The 21,482-nt window shown below is 34.9% G+C and overlaps 1 protein-coding gene across 3 annotated transcripts in view; it reads right to left on the bottom strand.

Annotated features, from left to right (window-relative positions):
• COL14A1 (collagen type XIV alpha 1 chain) overlaps positions 1-21,482 on the bottom strand; it is a 251,894-nt gene that overhangs the window by 71,321 nt on the left and 159,091 nt on the right. For all 3 annotated transcript variants that reach the window (XM_008001445.3, XM_008001446.3, XM_008001447.3), the window contains exons 32-36: positions 19,556-19,698; positions 17,892-18,001; positions 14,425-14,583; positions 6,614-6,691; positions 3,441-3,527 (exon numbers count right to left, since the gene is read on the bottom strand). In XM_008001445.3, coding sequence (XP_007999636.3) covers positions 3,441-3,527; positions 6,614-6,691; positions 14,425-14,583; positions 17,892-18,001; positions 19,556-19,698 — 577 coding nt within the window. The remainder of the gene's footprint in view (positions 1-3,440; positions 3,528-6,613; positions 6,692-14,424; positions 14,584-17,891; positions 18,002-19,555; positions 19,699-21,482) is intronic.

Genomic DNA, 21,482 nt, shown 5'->3' with positions numbered 1-21,482 from the left:
AGCAAGACCAAACCAACCCCAAAACTAGCAGAAGACAAAAAATAACCAAGATCAGGGCTGAACTGAAGGAAATCAAGACATGAAAAAACATTCAAAAGACAACAAATCCAGTAGTTAGTTTTTTGAAAAAATTAGTAAGATAGATAAGCCACCAGCTAGACTAACAAAGCAGAAAAGAAGGAAGATCCAAATAAATACAATTACAAACGACAAAGGGAATGTTAACCTGATCCCACAGAAATAAAAGTAACCATTAGAAACTACTACAAATACCTCTATGTACACATACTAGAAAACCTAGAGGAGATGGATAAACTCCTGGACACATACACCCTCCCAAGACTAAACCAGAAAGAAACTGATTCCCTGAACAGACCAATAACAAGGTCTGAAATTGAATCCATAATAAATAGTCTAGCAACAGAAAAAAGCCCAGGGCCAGAAGGATTCACAGTCAAATTCTACCAGATGTACAAAGAAGAGCTGGTAATATTCCTTTTGAAACTATTGCAAAAAATTGAGGAGGAATAACTCCTCCTCAACTCATTCTATGAGGTCAGCATCATCCTGATAGCAAAACCTGGAAGAGACACAACAACAGAAAACTTCAGGCTAATATCCTTGATGAACATCAATTCAAAATTCCTCAACAAAATACTTGCAAACTGAATTCAGCAGCACACCAAAAAGCTAATCCACCACAGTCAAGTAGGCTTCATCCCTGGGATGCCAGGTTAGCTCAACATATGCAAATCAATAAATGTGATTCATCACATAAACAGAACCAAAGACAAAAACCACATAATTATCTAAATAGATGCAAAAAAGGCTTTTGATAAAATTCAACATCCCTTCATGTTAAAAACTCTCAATAAAATAGGTATTGAAGGAACATAACTTAAAATAGGAAGAACCATATATGACAAACCTGCAGGCAACATCATACTGAATGGGCAAAAGCTGGAAGCATTTCCTATTGAAAACCAGCACAAGACAAGGATGTTCTCTCTTACTACTCCTATTTAATATAGTATTGGAAGTCCTGGCCAGTGCAATCAGACAAGAGAAAGAAATAAAGGCATCCAAATAGGAAGACAGGGAGTCAAACTATCCCTGTTTGTAGATGACATGATTCTATATCTAGAAAATCCCATCATCTTAGCCCAAAAGCTCCTTCAGCTAATAAACAACTTTGGCAACATTTCAGGATGTAAAATCAATGCACAAAGATCACTAACATCCCTATACACCAACAGCAGCCAAGCCAAGAGTCAAATCAAGAATGCCGTACCATCCACAATTGCCACAAAAAGCATACAATGCCTAGGAATACACCTAACTAGGAAGCTGAAAGATCTCTACATTGAGAATTATAACACTGCTCAAAGAAATCAGAGATGACATAAACAAATGGAAGAACATTCCATGCTCTTGGATAGGAAGGATTAATATTGTTTAAATGACCATACTTCCCAAAGCAATTTACAGAGTTAATGCTGCTCCTATCAAACTACCAATAACATTCTTTACAGAACTAGAAAAAAACTATTTTAAAATTCATGTGGAATCACAAAAAAGCCTGGATAGTCAAGGCAATCCTAAGTAAAAATAACAAAGCTGGAGCATCATGTTATGCAACTTCAAACTATATATAGGGTTATGGTAAGCAAAACAGCATGGTACTGGCACAAGAACAGACACATAGACCAGTGGAATAGAATACAGAACCCAAAAATAAGACCACACACCTATGACCATCTGATTTTCAACAGAGCTGACAAAAACAAGCAACGGGGAAAGGACTCCCTATTCAATAAATGGTACTGGGATAACTGGCTAGCCATACACAGAAGATTGAAACTGGATCCCTTCCTTATACCACATACAAAAACTAACTCAAGATGGACTAAAGACTTAAATGTAAAACCCACAACTATAAAAACTCTGGAAGACAACCTAGGCAATACCATTCAGGACATAGGCATGAGTAAAGATTTCATGACGAAGAAGACACCAAAAGCAATCACAACAAAAGCAAAAATTGACAAATGGGCTCTAATTATACTAAGGAGTTTCTGCACAGCGAAAGTAACTATCAACAGAGTAAACAGACAATCTACAGAATGGAAGAAAATTTTTGCAAACTGTGCATCTAACAAAGGTCTAATATCCAGCCTCTATTAGGAATTTATACAAATTTATAAGAAAAAACCCAAACGATCCCATTAAAAAGTGAGCAAAGGACATAAACAGACACTTTTCAAAAGAAGACATACAAGTGGCCAAAAAGCATATGAAAAAAAGCTCAATATCACTGATCATGAGAGAAATGAAAATCAAAATCACAATAAAATACCATCTCACAGCAGTCAGAATGCCTATTTTTAAAACATAAAAAAATCATTCATGCGGGCAAGGTTGTGGAGAAAAGGGAACACTTATACACTGTTGGTGGGAGTGTAAATTAGTTCAACTATTGTGAAAAGCAGTGTGGCGATCCCTCAAAGAGCTACAAACAGAACAACCATTCAACCCAGCAATCCCATTACTGGGTATATACCCAAAGGAATATAAACCATTCTATCATAAAGACACATACACACGAATGCTCACTGTAGCAGCATTCACAATAGCAAAGACATGAAATCAACCTAAATGCCCATCAGTGACAGATAAAGAAAATGTGGTACATATACATCATGGGATATTATGCAGCTATAAAAAAGATCAAGATCACGTCTTTCGTGGTAACATGTATGGAGCAGGAGGCCATTATCCTTAGGAAACTAACACAGAAACAGAAAACCAAATACCACATGATTTCACTTATAAGTGGGAGCTAAATGATAAGAACTCATGGACACAAGGAAGGGAACAACAGACACAGGGACCTCCTACTTGAGGGTGGAGGATGGAAGGAGAGAAAGGATCAGAAAAATAGCTACTGAGTACTAGACTTGGTACTTGGGTGATGAAATAATCTGTACAACAAATCCTCATGACATGAGTTTACCTATCTATATAACAAACCTTCGCATCTACCCCTGAACCTAAGGTAAAAGAAAGAGAGAGAAAGTGGACAAAGCAGGTGTATGCAAATCTTACAGGTACAAGTAAAGTCCTGGTTTGAAATATTCACACTGAAAATTAACCATAGTAGCTTTAAGGGAAGATTTTGAGTATAGACCAGTATGAGACATCGTATGGCACAGTGGTGAGGAGCATCATCTCTAGGAGTCATGGAGACTGGGATTTGAAGCCCAGCTCCTCCAAGCTGTGTTCTTTAATCAAGTTACTTAACATCTCTGTGTCTCACTGTATTACTACAATTAAGTGAGTAATAGCCATTTAGTATAGTAGACAACACATATTAGACACACACAAGTGATAGCTATTAATATTATTAAAGAACATTTAAGGCTGAACTCAGCAAGACTTACTGGTGGGCCCGCTGGTCCCAGAGCCACTTCATTGGTTTCAGTACAGGAGCAAGAATGAGGAAGGTCTGGGCAAGACTCATCATCTCTCTGAAAAGAAACAAAAAAAGCACAACCAGTTTATACAAATGGCTTTATTGGCTCAAAGAAAACAGTTTGATTTAAGATATTTTTAGACTTTCAAGTGCACATTACAAAGGCAGAGAATATTCACTCCTGATTGCAAAATATTTTCTGTAAAGAAAAATGAATGGGTACCTCCTGGTCACTGATAATCACTATTATCAATGGGTGTTGCTAAAACCAGCTTGGGAATCCAGGTGAGGAAAGACAATCAGAAGTGAGTGCAAAAAAAAATTCTTGATTACTATTTAATTCTGTTGGTTGGAGTAATAGTACTCTGTGAACTAAAGGTCTTGAAAACTTTTTTATGCTATAATAATTTTTCTGTTTCAAAGGATAAAAGAAAACTTGTTGGAGTACTCAATCAAAACAACTATATCAGTACTAAAACAAAGAAAAACAAAATCAATGTTTAAACTCATCATTAATTCCCTATGACAGTTTCCACAACTGCTCACATTCTGTGGTTGAAAGTAAGAAAAACATCACAGTGTAGATCTAAGGCTCTGGAATAGGAGAACATTTTTCTTCTCTCTAAGGGAATATTGTTATCATGTGACATTACAAAATAGATTATTAATGGAAGGCTGAATATATCTGAATGAGTTACTGGAATCTGTAGAGGAAGACAGAGCACCTGCTAACAGCTATTGAACAATTTATAAATATCCCATTTAGAACAGCAGCCAAAATGAGCTCAGCACTGGGATAAGATACTATAGAACTTCATGGAGTTCATTAGTCCCTTTGGATAGAGAAAAAATTAGTCATTATTTAAGACTTTGGGGGAAAATAAAATTAGAGCCAAATAGAGCACAGATGACAGATAAATTGCCAAACTGAAAATAATCTAAGTCTCTACAACATTCACAACAGAAACCCAAGAAAGGTTAAGCAAATGGCCTGTTACATGGTGTGTATACTTTTCTCTAAATGTTGGACAACAGTAGAAGATTTCAATTCAAACCCCCTGTGAATACATCTGGCCTGAAATCTAGCCAGCTAGAGTGAAACATAAACTTAAGCATTCTGAAAGATCCCAAAATAAGGCTAATTACAGGCCACCTGTAGCCAGAGACTCAGTGATGGTTTTGCCAGTGCTGCTGACTGTTACTGCACCGTGTCTTTTACTATGGAATTTATGCCTCTTCAATGAGACAAGTAAAAAGAAAAGGAACAAGAAGGGTCCTTCCCAGAAAAAGTGGTGATCACATCTTTGCTTGATACAACAGAAGATTCTGAGTGTTTCTGCTGCCAATTTCCCATTTACCTGCCCTTTCGCATAACATCAAGGTGTCGCTAATTTAATTTCTTCCCGGGTTTACTAGAAACTTATTTTGGTGAAGAAATAATAAGTTGCTTCCTTCTCAAATACAGACTGCCATGAATTTGGTGCTTGCAATAGATGTTGTGAGGTGATAAGTCTTAGTGATATGGTTTGGCTTCTTGATATAGTAAGTCTTACTGATAGATTGGCTGTGTCCCCACCCAAATCTCATCTTGATATAGTTCCCATAATCCCCATGTATCACAGGTAGGACCCAGTGGAGTGACTTTTTCAACTCAGTAACTTTTTCTTCAGTGCATAATGTAAGCCAGGAATGAATCACAGGGGCGGTTACCTCCATGCTGTTCTTGTGATAGTGAACACATTCTCATGAGATCTGACAGTTTTATAAGGGGCTTTTCCCCCACGTTTGCTCTGCACTTCTCCTTGCTGCCACCTTGTGAAGAAGGAAGTGTTTGCTTCCCCTTCCACCATGTTTGTAAGTTTCCTGAGGCCTCTCCAGCTGTACAAAACTGTGAGTCTCTAAATCTTCCTTTATAAATTACCCAGTCTTGGGTATGTCTTTATTAGCAACATGAGAACAGACTAATACAGTTATAAGGTCAAATCTCACAGACTTCATGAAGGGTTCCCCATGCTCTGGAGAATTCCAGCTTTAATTATTAAGACATGACTACTATCTAACCATGACAGGGTCATCCATGCCAGCTCACTTGTCCTAGGTTCCTAAGATATAAATCTGTTTATTCGTGTTTATATATATATGGGTATACACACATCCCATCAGTGAGAAATTATGGTTATTTAGGAATAAGACATAAATATCATTTTTTCTTCCAATTTATGTGTATTATATTTTATATGGGCTACTGAGTTGTTAGGACATAAATATTTATACCATCACTTGGTATAAATAACTTTCAAATTTTTAGTTTTCTAGTAGAATTGCATACAGGTTATGTAGATTATGACTACGGTTCTAAAATTGTGCACCAAGAAGTCTGGGAACATTATATTAAACTCACATGGGTCCTGTGAATGTTTTAAAAATTTAAGAGAAGCACAGCAATATTCAGCACCCACTGGACTTCGTGTGAATGATGAGCTCAAGGTGGTCTGCAGTTTCAACATTAGATTTTGCAACTTTTTTGGATGACGCCCTAATTTACAAATATAGCTGCCGTGATGAAAGGTAAGTACTATGAAAAAAAACAATGTAGAAAAAGAAGTGAGGATGGCAATGGCCAATATGATTCCAAGATACGAGAAATACTGCAGGGCTCAGGTATGCACACACAGCCCATCAGTAAGCTATTTCAGTCATTTAAGAATAAAATATAAATATCCTTTTTTTCTTTCTATGTATGTGCATTATTATTTTACACGGCTACTGAGTTGTTAGGACATAAATATTTAGTAAGATGTTTGGGCCTATTATTTCATAAATGGAACCGTAAGGTGTTTCTTTTGGCTTAGGGGTGCAAGAAAAAAGTTGAGACAATAAGAGTTTCATGAGCCACGGAATCTGGGAACATCTGGACTATGTATAAATGGAGCACTCTGAGTTGTGCTGTTCACAGTGTATGTGATCCGAGGTCATGCAGGAGAAATTGTGTTAATTTCACACACGCCTCCTTATTAATCTCTTTCTAATTTTATCATCTCAATGAGTTGCCTATGATATGAATGTTGAGAAATAGCTCCTCATTTCCAGAAAATTAAATACAATAAAAAAAATCAATAGAAATGAAGGAAGAATGCTTACCAGGCCTGGAAGTTCACAGCATTTGTCTGTATTGGCCCATGATGTGGAACAAACAATATCAAACATCTGTAACTGGAACTATGATTTAAAAAGAAAATTGTCATTCAATAAAAAATAAATAAATTATCGTTATAATTTTATGTTATGTATTATATAACAGATTTTATGTTATGTATTATATAACAGAATACCAATACATTAATAATACATGACAGTAAGTAAATTTAAAAGTAACTCCAATAATGTCAAACTAATTCTTTTCCTCAAACACACAGTGATCTAAAGTTTTGTCTACAATTTTTCATCCACCATCTAAATCCTCTTACTTATCACAACTTCCCCTCTCATTTCTACCTAGAGTAAGCTTAGCTCCTCTGTTAAAGTCTTCCTTACAAAGCCCATCATCACAGCTGCTCCCAAATGACTGTCATCAAACAACACTCCATGTGCCTCCTCTATAGCACACCTCCCACTACACAATACAATTATTTACATTTCCAAACTCATCCTTAGGTCACCTATCATAATATGTGGTAGATAAAAAGCACTCAGGAAGGCTTATTGAATTAATTCTCACTTCATTCCTTTGTACATAGACTCAGCAACGTTTTCTTCAGTACATAATGTGAGCCAGATACTATGTAGACTTTTAGGATACAAACATTTTTTTAAAAAATCATAGTCCTGACCTAGAAGAACTTACAGGGAGTGAGAGAGGAGCACATAAATACTGTACACAATGTGGTAAATGTCATGACAGCTTCACAATCAGTATTGTGAGAATGTAAGCTATGTGTATTTTTATTTACGCCATTGACCATGCCATAAATATTTAGACAGGCTTGCTCCACTCATGTATGTTGGTGACAAGTCAATATACATGTTGAAATATACAGAAACATAATTATAACATCATTAAGGGCTAACAGTAGCCTAACGACTCAATCATTTTTACTATATTTCTTCCTACATTATTTTCAAATATTAAGTGTGTGCTCTATTACTGATCGGGGAGAAGGATGAAATTGTTGTCATTTTAAATCTGGAATCTTGCTTTCAGCAAGTGGTGTTTTCAGCAAAGCCTGGAAATTCCTGGTGCCTTCCTTATTTTCTCCCAAATAGTACTACCCATCCTTCGTCAAACATCTTCTAGAAAAATGATAATGCCCAAGTATACAGTACTACTGAAATATGTTATTAAAAATGCAGGCACTATCACAAAAGAACTTGTTCTGATAGTAAACAAATGAAATCGGGCTTTCTGTCATTATACTCAAGTAACGATGCCTTATTGCAAACATTCATTCCAACTGATCAATGAAGTAACCCCTGAATTTTCAAAGCAAATCCATAAGTCAAAGCATCTTATTTTTTTGATCCTATATACATCTATTGAGCTGTTTGCAGAAATATGTGCATGGCTCACTGCTGTTTTTTCTAGGTGGTTTAAGGTTCTCCTCCATCATCCAAGAGTATAACTGAGACCATCCAAGGCAATCAAACAAAAAAATTATGTCCAATAAAAAATTAAGTTTTTATTAGGTTGGTGCAAAAGTAATGTCAAAAACTACAATTACTTTTGCACCACCTAATAGAATTAAAACATTTGGGAAAAGACATTATAGTTTATTTTCATAAACAATTACAACAACAATAACAACAAATATTTCAAAGATCATAGGGATTCTGCAAGTATGGAGCTAGACTGCCTGGGTGTCATCTCTGACTCCTCCACTGACAGACTGAGTCACTTTGAACAAATTATTTAATGTCTTGGAGGCTCAGTTTTCTCATCTGTAAAGTGAGCATAATAGTAGTAGCTATTCATGTGGTTATGAGGATTAAATGAGTTAGTATAGAGGAAATATTTAGAACAGTGCCTGGAACATAGCTGCTATAAATAATAAATATTAGCTTTCTCAAAATTGATTTAAAGAGAAGGTGTACATATAATACAAAGGCCAAAAAAGTAGAATCAAAATGACAGTGACAGTATTGAGACAGAAATATAATAGTAGTTTGTTTCCACAGTAATAATATCTATGAAATGTTTTGATTCAGAAAAGTCTTAGCAAATAACAACAATAGCAACAAACATTTGCAGAAATGAATGTTACTATGTGCCCGATACTATCCTAAGCACTTTGCATATATCATTAAATCTTCAGATTGCCGCTATGGGGTATGATCATAACAAAGTCCATTCTGTGGAATAGAACCGGGGAAGAAAAAGTTTAAATAATGTAACCACATGTTGAAGGCTTAGTTGTGTTTGAGATTTAAATGGTATGCACCATTTTCTTGTGGTTTATTTTCCCAGTAAACTGATCCTTGATCTAACTTTTAAAATGCAGATAGCCCAATGTAATCTTACAATGCCATTTTGTCTGGGGACATTTATTAAATAGGTCCCATTATGACAGCATTGCATAGATTCAGCTAAGTCTGCAAATCATTTATCCATTAAGAAATTTTCCATTTCTGAGTAGAGCCCTCAGAGCAAAAACATTTTCACGAATGGAAAGACTTACTTAAAGCAAAGGCCTTTCACAAGCCTCAGTATATATCAGGATTTCTCGAAGTTTTTCAAATAAACATCTACTACCTAACCACCTATAACAGTCTAATGTCTACAAACCTTTGGCTAGACTTCTGCCTTATGAAGTTATTGGGACTCTTAGGAGCTCAATTTATTTATTCCAGGGGTTGAATGCTTACTAAGTACTGAATGAAGCCAATATTATAATTTCAGGAATGTTACGTGGGCTGTCTATTCTTTTGCAAGTTAAATGATGTCAGCAGCTTTTGTGAGTACAACAAATTTATTCATAATTGTTTGCACTTGTAATAGTTTAGATTCCTCAGCCTTTATTTAGGGACTTTTTTTTCCAAGGCACATTTCAGGGGATTGACTGAAAGAGAAAAAAAAGCCTCTGGCTTTTATTCCAAAAGCAATGACATACATATTTGTGCAAATTATACAGGAGACAATACAAGATGGTATGTCAAAAGATCTCATATTTGAGTACCTTAAAATGCAAGATAGTATGGCTCAAAATAAACAATACTTCAGCGAGCTAATGCGAGAAGCAGCCCTCTTTTACTTTTGTAACTGTTTTGTAACTAACTGAAAATTATAAAAGATATATCTTTGCTTAAAAAAAAAAAAAGAGGAAGAGACACAAAACCTCCCACTTTCACTTTTCATAAACTCTTCCACAGGAATACTTAGCCAATTAGGAATGTTCATTTTTCATTGTTAGACATTTTTTGTCTGGTTTAGCACAAAAGGCAAGTCACTTGGGGTCAAATGTTAGCATGAAAATAAGTTGAGTCATTTTGATCTGTGAATGGGAATTAAAATGTACCTCTAGCTCCATTTTCCACTCAGTGCCAAATTTTATTCTCTGAAATTTTTTCTAACATACTATAAATAAATTTATAACTTGAAGTAAAGCTGTGCCTGAATTTATATAAATATTTAGAGAGCTTTAACTGCACAAGAACACTGGTGAAAGAGTACAGAGGAACTAAACCATTTTCTGTTTGTAATTTGATGTCTAACTTTTATTGACGCCATCACAAAACTAAGATTGTGCATTTACCACTTGTCAACTATTGAACTGATTGTTTTTAACTTGTTCTCAATCAATGTATTGAATTTAAGGGAAACCACGAAGGCGCTGATTAAATTAGAAAATAAAAATTCATAACTATTGCACTCATTGGTATTAATTAGAATTCTCAGGTATAGACACACTTGGGGGGTAGTTTTGATTACTTTGCTCTCAAGGCTGTAATTCAAATAATAGTAAATCTTTGAACCTGTCAATGAACAGATAGGGCATAGTCTCTGGTACAAACCAAACTCCCTTCTCTGCCTTTATTCTCTAATTATCAGAGTCTGTCCTAATGGAATAAGCACTGGAATGAGAGGCAGATGACCTTATGGAAGTTGGATACAGTCTCTTATTTCACTACTCTCACTTTTCGAAAGGGGACCTGACCCTAGCTTCTTAAAGTCTCAGTTTCTCTATCTACAGAGTAGAGAAGACATAAGTATCTCTTTCAAGGATTATTACAGGATTAAACGAAATAATCCCAGGAAAGTACACACTGCCTAGCTCCTAGCAGAGAAGTAATAACTATTAGCTATCATTATAATTTTAAAAGCTTAAAATAGATAATGCATGTGAAAATATACTATACTTTTTAGCAATTTAACAACACTTGTTTTCAAACAAGTGTTTGTAGAATCATCACCTAGTCTACTATTGATTTATATATAAAAGCTGTAACTCAGTGGTTAAAATGACAGGCAACTCCATGGCATAACTCATACGTCTCTGTTATTTGAACAGCAGGGAGCTAAACATACCAGTTGGATAATTACCTAAGTATTAGATTTGCAAAGGTACAAAAAAGGCACTAAGAAATATGATTGTATGCCAGAAGCTCAAAACTTTTCTAGAATCATTTCATTAGGTACCAGAAAATGCAGGAGAAACTTCTTAGGAGAAAAAAGTTTGGAAAGGAGAAGCACAGTTGTTAAATTTCATTCCACATGTATTTAGACAGCTAAGTTAAGCCTGCTTGTTAGGTTAGCCTCAGTAGAGACTGTTACTGCCTATACAATCTTGCATTGCTGAACACCAGTTGATTTTATTAAGAATGTAATTTCTATCGAGTAGTTACTATATCCTTAAATGCATTAATCTATCTTCCACTCAATTATGGTTTATAAAGAATATATTTTCTTTAAAGACTAAATCTTTAGACTCTTCCACCATCTGGCATATATTGAATAATTGTTGGATTTGGCAGGGAATGGAGACCTATAAGTTACTAATCTCTCTCATATAATAATTACTCCTAGAATAATTGAGAATTTGCACAACACACATTCCCTTTTGCAGGATAGTAGAGTACAAATGTATATCAAGGTTAGACTGGCAGTCTGTGATTTCTAAATTTAAAATTGAAAACTGAGACTTCTCTTACCTTGTACTGAAATGATTAAGTAATATCCCTCAAAAAGCAACTCTGAGTTTCCAATCACATTCTTGAGATCTAACCTAATACATTCATTTCAATATAACCAAATTCTTCAGTAAGTGGGCAGACTGAAAATCTAGTTAGTAATCCTTTGCAGACTTCTAGATTCAACAAATGCTATGACTTTTTTCCTACTAGCCTTACAAAGAACTCTTTAATTATTGACTTTTATAATTCTCCTTTGTCTACTACTAGTTGGAAGTAACCACAGAGAGTGCTCTGTTTAATTCCATTTTTCTCATTGCTAAAAGTAAAGATTGATCATCAGTAGGCCTGAAACTTGCAGGCATTTTTACTTTCAGAAAGAAATTAGTTGATATTTAGTTGGTCATATATTTGGAGCATAATTATTACATACAGTATAGTTTAAAATACAATTATACAACTATCATTGTGAAATATATTATAATTATAAAATAATTAGGAGAGGGTACAATATATATTATTGGACTATTGTCAACATCACACATGGAATATATGCAAAACAAAATTTTTAGAAAAGATATAATACAATTTGAAACAGACAACATTCTATTTAATTTCTATCAAATGTTTCTTGAGAACTTACTCTGTTCATCAGTATTGATTAGACACTGTGATGTAGGGTGGTTTTAAACAAAGACAATGACATGGTTTCTATTTTGAGGCATTTATAATCTGGTTAGAGGAGTGAAATGTAGATAAATGAAAGAGAAATAAAATGGTATGTGACTATCAATAATCAAGTGCTAGAAGTCTAGAAAAGGTGGGATGGAGGATGGAGAATGTGTTTTTGACTTTCTTCAATAATAATAGTTACTCTTCAGTGAACACCTACTAACTTTCAGGAATTTTATATTCGTTATTTCTAAAATTAAGAAAATATTAATAATAGTATTATGTGATCTGGACCCAGAATCTCATATACCTAGAAGGGTTTCTCTTTGTTTTTTTTTTTGTTGTTGTTGATGTTTGTTTTGTTTTTTTGAGATTGAGTCTTGCGCTGTCGCCCAGGCTGGAGTACAGTGGCGCGATCTTGGCTCACTGCAACCTCCAACTCCCGGGTTCAAGCAATTCTCCTGCCTCAGCCTCCCGAGTAGGTGGGACTACAGTCACATGCCACCACACCTGGCTATTTTTTTGTATTTTTAGTAGAGACGGGGTTTTTACCATGTTAGCAGGATGGTCTCGATCTCCTGACCTCGTGATCCACCCACCTCGGCCTCCCAAAGTGCTGAAATTACAGGCGTGAGGTACCACGCAAGGCCTGGTTTCTCTTTCTTAAATTAGAGTCTATTCATTCATCATCTAAGTATCCATCTATATATCCATTTATCCATACAAGATATTCTTAGTTTGATAATTCTGTGTTTTTATAAATTCCTTTATGTACTATCATAGAAGTATCTTCCATTAAGCAGAAGATGGTGTATGTTTTAGTTACCATGAAATGCCACACATTAGGAGGAGACGACTTTTCAAAATCATGTAAACATTCCCAAAAGTCTCTTACTGTAACTGAGAACAAGAGAGCCTTCCAAAGCTTTTACATTCTCTTTCCAAACATCTAATCCATAATTCTCCAAAGCAAAGTAGAAACGAAAGAACTTTTAAAGATCCTTCAACTAAGATGATGTTAAACTACTTAGCATCATCTACCTATCAAGGTCTGAAAGTATCAATGTACCCCTATACATAAGGGGGCACACTGCTACCATTCACTTCTACTGTTACCACAAAGATAAATGCTGCAAAATAGCAAAGTGCTCCAAAGTAAATCACTCTCTCACTCGGACTATTTCCTGTGTACTAAGTGAATGGCAGTGGAATTAGAACCATGGGCCTGTTTTATTTATTTGACATAGTATAGGATTTCATTTTTACAAGGTGATCTTCAGCTTTCAAAGTCTTTGAGAACTACCAGCTCTTGTATAACTGGCTAATTCTACAGATCTATGAAAGTGGGAGACAATAGTAATCTATAATTATCTTGATTGTTCTATTACATAAGAGAGGTATAGATTAGAATAGTTGGGATTGTTTACAAGAATAAAATGCCTCACTAATTACAGAATGACTCAAATTAGACAATGCTGCTAATTAGCTGTGAATGAACAGTATTAACACAAAAAACTGTGTGCACTATTCTTTTCTTGTGGGTAATGAGTGATGGGAATGTGATTTCTTTGCCAACTGGAAGTCTTCCAGATTTAAATTCCATGTTGTAAGGTAAAAAAATATATTATCTTAGAATGGTATGGTACTTAATCACTAATAATTAAAGGGTAAACTTTACATTATTGATAGCAAAAACCTAGTTTTAAAATGCCCAAATCTAACCCAAATAAGAGGCTTATGTCAATTTCCTGTGTGTAATATTCACTAATTTTGTGTGGATTTGTATTTGCTTATATAAATGAGGTTCACTTACAGTTGTAATTCTTTTCTAAAAACCATTTATGCCCCAAACCATGTGATGAATATTTTACCATTCAAATTTTAAAATGCATTTAGAAAATAAACTAGCCTAAATCCTAATGTATACTCCATATAATACAGCGGAAGCATACTACCACAAGCTTTGAATGTACATGTCTTAATTCTTTTAAAGAGGCCATTATCTATTCATCCATCCATCCATCCATCCATCCATCCATCCATCCATCCATTTATCCATTCACCTTTTTGTAAAACCTTTCCCCTGGAAAATAGCTAATGTACTTAAAAGAATTTCTCTCCCTTAACAGTAACACAGCTTCATGTGTTTATTTACTTACCGGTGCAGAGTTTCCATCTGGTCCTCTTGATCGAACCATTTTCCCTAGTACTTCTACACCATCTGATGTGATATTAGCTGATGCATTTATTGCCTTCTCACCCACTTGCTTGCAGTCAATAACCAATTTGACCAAAGTGTCACTGACAACAATGTGTAGCTAGGTAAAAGTAGGATGTTTTAGGAGGTAAGAAACAGAAGGAAATATCAACCAAATTTGTATAATTGTATGATTCATCATTACAAAGTAAGAAAGAGAAGAGAAGGAATTCTGTTACCATGTATTTCGCTAGAAGAGAAAATTTCCACTTTTATCATCTCCATGATTTTCCCACATTCAAGTACCATCTCTATTTTTATCTAATTAACACTTCTTTTTAAAGTGGCTTTGAAAGGATTCACTTTTTAAAGTCTGGCCTCACTCGAGAGCAATTGCATCTTTGAAATCACAGGACTGCTGTACTACCTATGCCTTTTCTGAATGCAAATTAACATAAACACAAAAATATTAAAATTAAAAATTCTTGTTGATATATCATCAACAATCATCCAAGGTACCACGAGTAGTTGGCAAACCACACTTTGAAAATATTTGTTTAATTTAGGATGAGGAAAGGGGATCTAGAATCTGAGGAGGAAGAAGGAATGCTTTCTGGTGAACTCAGGTTCAAATAAAATAAAGCTGTTCAGCTTAGTGTATGGTGCAATTTTCACAAACTAGAATCTCAAGAATCTGGAGGTCCATGATCATATTTTCAGGAGTTGACACATTCTTTGTAAGGATTTGTAAAAGTCTGTCTTATTTAGGTGATAGTCAAAGTTAGTTATATTCTAGATGGACTAGATAACTATACTATGTCCAAGTTCTGCCATAAAATTTCAGTGCTTATCTATGCATTGTAACTTATGATGGTGTTAGCCTCATGAGTACTATAGTACCTGTTTTTGGCAGACTGATGAGCTAAAAGAGTGAAATTAATAGGTAAATAATGATTTCACCCTAAGTAAAAGCCAAAAGAAGTTATAAATCTGTTTAAGGTAAGGTATAATGATAGTTCAAAGAAAAACTATCTTGGGCAATACAATCAAGGTTATGCAGTGAAATTAATAGGCAAATAATGGTTTCACCCTAAGTAAAAGCCAAAAGAAGTTACAAATCTATTTAAGGTAAGGTATCATGGTAGTTTGAAGAAAAAACATCTTGGGCAATGCAATCAAGGTTATGGGAGTTATAGTAGCTAGCAGTGTATTCACATTGTAAGCAGAGGTTGAATGTCAATGAAATAATGTCCTCTTTCATATTCAGATAGTGTTACTTTTAATTTTACTGGTTTTGTTCAACTTCATTTTTGTTTCATTGTTGTATATGAGTTGAAAACACATGGACTTACACCAATTTTTATTGCATGTTTCCTTTAAGTTAGATCATGATACAAATAATGTAAGTCAACATTGGGACTCTTGAGAATCCTTTTCCTTCAAAAAGGAATTAACTATTGCCCAAGTATAGAATCATTGATGGAATAAACCCCACCATGTTCCTTGCTTCTTATTAACATCTCTGTTACGATCATTTATTAAAGCATAATTCAACTCATATGTGTTTTTGAGCTGTAGAACACTTTCCATTATTATAGATTACAGCTAGAAAACCTAGCTTCTAGTACCCATGCCTTAAGAATCGTTAACTTGTGGGGACTTATTCACATGCTTCATGCTTAAGTTCTTTTTTTTTTTACAAAAGGATATAACGAAAATTTTTCAGATATTTTGCTTCTTTGGTTGCACTTAAGTGACCATGTATATAATTAAAGCCTTTTGAAAGAGACCTGGGGCCCACACTTCATAGTCAAAGTGTAAAAAATAAAACTAACTGAAAATCAATGAGAAATTAAGGTAAAGTATTTATTCATTTATAAGCCTATGAACAAATAGAATTTGATTTCTACAAATTGAATTTGCATTGAGATATTCTATTAATAGGTCTATTATAAAGTATTTTGTCACATGAGAAGCCTTTTTATGAATTTTTTTCTTCATTTGACTTTTTGGCTTTATTAACACTTAGAGGGAAGTCGTCCTTCATATAACTTTAAAAAATTTAAAGGTTTATAAATTTTAAAGCAATTTTTAATGAACCTCACTTCTTGACTTCTTCTGGTAAGGAAATAAAGCTTAACCTTCACCTAAGACTTACAAAGGATTCTTTGGAATGAGAATTACAAGTTCATGCCTAAAACGTGGGCTAAAATGACGATGTTTCTTTTAACACTCATGAAATCTCAAATGCTTTTCATCTCTCGTACAATTTTTTTTTTACTATTTTGCAATACACTGTCCATAACCAAGAAAATAAACATGCCAAGAGGAATTTGATGATTAAAAAATTTTAAGTCCTAAGAGTTGCTAATGGGACCACTTTGAGCCATGAACTAATAAATCTCCACCTGTATCTCATGTGCTTTTCAGATACCTTTTCTTCTGGTAGTACAGCCCTATTAAACAGGAAAAAAAGTAAGTGGTTTTTTTTTTTTTTTTTTTTTTTTTTTTTTTTTTAGCAATTGTTCTTACACAATTATGTGGTATGCAATTACGATATTCAAAACCACAGAAAGTAGCAAAGTTGCATAAATTAGATTGATTTGACCGCATTCTAGGCCATAAGACAGGAGCCAAGAAAATTGCTTTGCAGCATCCCTTCTCTCACTTTAAAAGGGCAGTAAGGGCCTGGTTAGGAAGCAAAGCATTTTTCTACACCACCTAGCAAATGCTCTGTTCATCCTGCAGTGTAGGTGCTGCACTGCTTAACACCATAGGTCAGTGGGTTTATTCAAATACAAAGGAAGCAGTAGATGTTGGTAACTGTCCACCCCAGTGATCAGCACAGATAAGTGTTTCTGAGAAGCAAACGTTAAGGAACATAGTTCTACCACAAGTGATGAGTTATTAAAATAATGACAAGTAAACTTAGGTTTTACAAAATGTTTCCACAGGGTACCTGTTATGATACAGTGATGGGTTGTATTTGTATATATGTAAAAATATCAGTGCAGTCAGTTATCTCTGTCTGCACATTTTAAGATGATTCAGCGGATTGTGCTTTCATCTGCACTGGTAGATAGCTAGTTGTACCAGCTAGACCAGCAATCTTTTCTACATCGCACCTAATGTAGCAAATGAGCAACTGTCTACTTGGTAACACCGTATCCTTAACTACAATTTTCCTCAAAGAGGAAAGTGGCCCCCTTATTTTCTGGAGTGCCTGATCAAAAAAAAAAAAAAAATGCACATTTCAGGGTCCTCTCTCAGATCTACCAAATCCCAATCTCTGCGTATTGCTAACAATCAAAAAGGTTAATTCTCACTCCAGTTGAAATTTGAGATCTAAAGCCCTATGGAATTTTTCTTAAATGGCTTTGTTCAACAGCAAACAGAATAAAGAATATATGCATACACAGCATTACTGACCTTGTGAAAGCTTCCATAAAAAATTTTCCTAATTTCAGGTCCTTCGAAAGTAACAGTTTGAAAATCCCCCCTCTGGTCATAGTTGAAATATGTTAGAGTTTTCCCACCATCTATTTAAATAAAAATAAAAATATTTTAGAAATAATTAAAGTAGGTGAATTTTTTTTCTAAAATTCAACACAAAACAAAATAATGCATTTATTGTTTTGAAACTGTATTTAGAATGATGTAATGGGTAAGGAAGTGATCTACAGTCCCCAGGTTGCTGCAGACTTTTAGTTGGTTACATGAACTGATTTAGCCATGTGGTGATGACAGTGAGGCAAAGACTTCCACACATACTTTTCCTCTGTACTTCCTTGCCCAGACTCTCATCCCCATCACTCTCTTGGGAGAAATTGTCCAAGGGGCTGGGAGTAGAGGCAGACACAGCTGCTTTAAGTTTATCAAATCTTAAAGAATAGAAACCAGGCCCTTTGTCTTTTTAACCCACCACAGCAACCAACTTTCCTAGGATGTGCAAATTATGCCACCCAAGATATTTCATTTATTATGAACAAACAAGCAAAAAATTTTCTAATCTTAAATTCTTCCTATTACAATGAATATTTTATTATTTAAAAGATAGGAATATTTTTCTAATTCATTCCTATGCTACAAATTAATTCCTCTGTTTTCAAAAGGAGCAAGCTAGTCTTAATCATTTTGAGAAAATTCTTCATTTTCAAGTCCCGGGTATATATGGAGTTAGTAACATATATCCTTTCAATCTACAGCTCTTCCTTAGTTTTAGTATCAATGCAAAATGCTTCCACAGTATCATATTTAGTTGTTGACTAGTTTCCATGTACTGAAAAATCCTTTTACAAATACTAGTCGGAAATAAGCTTAATACTTTCCTTATCTGAATGTTTGACCTAGCACCGAGTAATAGTCTCCAAATTTTGGTTCCTAGGTTCACTGGAATCCTAAACTAAAACTAGATATAGAAAACTCAGTGATATTAACCAAAAACTTGATCTGCTTAAGTGATCATCATGTACAACATCCAAGAGCATGAGGTTAAGAAGCTTCTTTCATTGGTTCTTCCTCAACTTTCCAACCTCCAAATATTGGCATTTCCCAGCCTCCAGACCTATTCTCTGCTCTTTCTAGACTCATTTTCTAGATGATCCCACCCAGTCTCATGGCTTATATAGCAAAGACACACAACTTTCAAATGTATATCTCCATCCCAGAATTCTTTCTAAATATGCTGCTGTCAATCTGACATCCACTCTGGGATATCAAATATGCATCTCATATTTATCCTATCTATGTCCAAAAAATGAACTGTGATCCCACCCTTCCCATTGACCCTCCAAGGACCTTGCTCTTTCTGTAGTTTTTCCTCTCCCAGTAAAAATTGCTTTTCTCTCTTCTCCTTCCTCACTAGTGCATGCCAGGTCTAGTGTTGGCACAAAATAGGAATTCAAGAAATATTTGTTGAAAGAATGAGAAAATAAATGGATAAATCAACTGCTATATATAATTCATTGTTTAGTATTTACACATCACATAAGATTAGCGAGTTACTCTGTAATATACACAAACAGGCGAAATGGCGTGCCACATACATTACTCATACATTTATGTGCGAATGTCATCTCAATAAATATACTTACTGTCTAAAATAACCCCAACCAATGGGTCAGAATTTTTATTTAAAATCTCCCAAAGAGCAAATGGCTCCTGTGGAGTGTCAGGAAGAATCCGGAATAGAAAACTGATTGTGTAGTCGGAGGGCAATCCTTCCGGATGCATGTACCTGAACATAGAAAGAAAACCATGTTTCATTGTATCCTTCCTCAAAAAAATTACTCCTTCGATTATAAAGCAAATACATTTTCATTACACAAGATTTGGAAAAACAGAAAAGACCACCATTAACACCAACTAGATCACTGTTGTAGTGATCTAATTTAGTAAAGAATGTGTGCATTTGTCCAATTTATATCAGTTTGTCCCTTTCTTTTCTTAGCACCATTTATTAGCCATTTTCCATTTCCTTAAATATTTTTAAGAGCATGATATTTCATGGCTGCACAATCTTCTCCTGTTTGGCTATTTTATCACTTACCTAATCAGTCGCTTCTCACTGAACATTTTAGTAGTGTCAAAGGTTTTCATGTAATAAACAATGTTGATCTATTATCCTTTTGTAAAACATAACTTATGACATTATCACTTTCTACTACATGGTGTAGTCAATTACATTCCCATCTGTGTTGCACTATCCAGATCCACCTTCAAAAATTAAGGGTACATTACCCCTGGTCCTGGGAGTATTGTCTGCAGACAGATTTCAGACACCAATCCCCTTCCAGAAATTTTCTTGGCTGAAAAAGGATGCCTCTCCCAAGGTCATGCCACCTTATTAGGAAACCTCTTTTCAATGACTGGTCATTGAGGAAGTATAAGGACCCAAACCCCTGAACCCAATGGGAGACAGCTCTGAGAGGCCATACCATTTTCAGAACTCCTCTGGATGGGTGGAGGTTTTACTGAGATTCTTCACAGCTTGACTTCTCCCTCTTGGTCTATCCTGCGTCCTGCTGTTCCCTTCCATGAGGGAACACCCTCACCAACTTCCCACATACTAATCTCTGCTGGAAAATCTGTTTCCTGAAGAGCCCAACCTAAAATATCACCTTGTCTCTCTTTCTAACAACTAATGTTAGTTTTACTCATTTACTTTTTAAATCTTCCTCCAAGCAAAAAAATACTGCCCTTTACATGTAGTAGGAACTCCATAATAGTTATTAATTGAATAAATAAATGTGCAAATTTAGTATGCACTTGAAAAATGAAAGTTTGGTTTGCATAGATAAAAATAAATATTCATTTATTTATACATTCATTAATTCATTTGTCCATTTAATCAGTATTTTTTGAATGCCAACTATATGTCAGACATTGTAACAGACATTTAAGATGCATCAGCAAATAAACTGACAAAGGTCCTGTGATGGTAAATTTTAGGTTTCAACTTGACTGGATTAAGGAATATCTAGAAACCTGGTAAAGCATTATTTTGGAGTATATCTGTGAGGGTGTTTTCAGAGGAGATTAGCGTGCGAGTCTGAGTGAACTAGGTGGGGGAGATCCACCCTCAATGTGGACAGACACCATATAATTTGCCGGGGATCCAGAGATTAAAAACAAGAATAAGGCAAATGTGTCTATAAAGTAGCTAAGGAATACGATTTTTACATAAACCTGATTACTACTCTTCAACTTTCTAGAGTTGCTGTTGTGACTGTCTCAAAGACAAAAACCATTCGAACCATATAGCACTATCATGAAATGGTTCAGGATCTGGGCACTGGAGCTTGATTGCTGGATATAAATTTCAACATTGCCATTTAACTATGCGAGCTCACTCAAGTCATTTAGCTTCTTTGTGTTTCTGATTCATTATCTGTAAAATTTAGATAATAATGAAATCTACTTTCATAGAGGCGTTTGGAGGTTTGAGTGAGTTGGTGTACATAAGCATTTAGAAAGATGGCTGGTAGTAGTGCTCATAAGTATCAACTTTTTTTTTTTTAA

The sequence above is a fragment of the Chlorocebus sabaeus genome, chromosome 8, assembly GCF_047675955.1.
Source record: "Chlorocebus sabaeus isolate Y175 chromosome 8, mChlSab1.0.hap1, whole genome shotgun sequence".
NCBI classification, from domain to species: Eukaryota; Metazoa; Chordata; class Mammalia; order Primates; family Cercopithecidae; genus Chlorocebus; species Chlorocebus sabaeus.
This window is presented reverse-complemented; position numbering and strand designations above follow the sequence as displayed.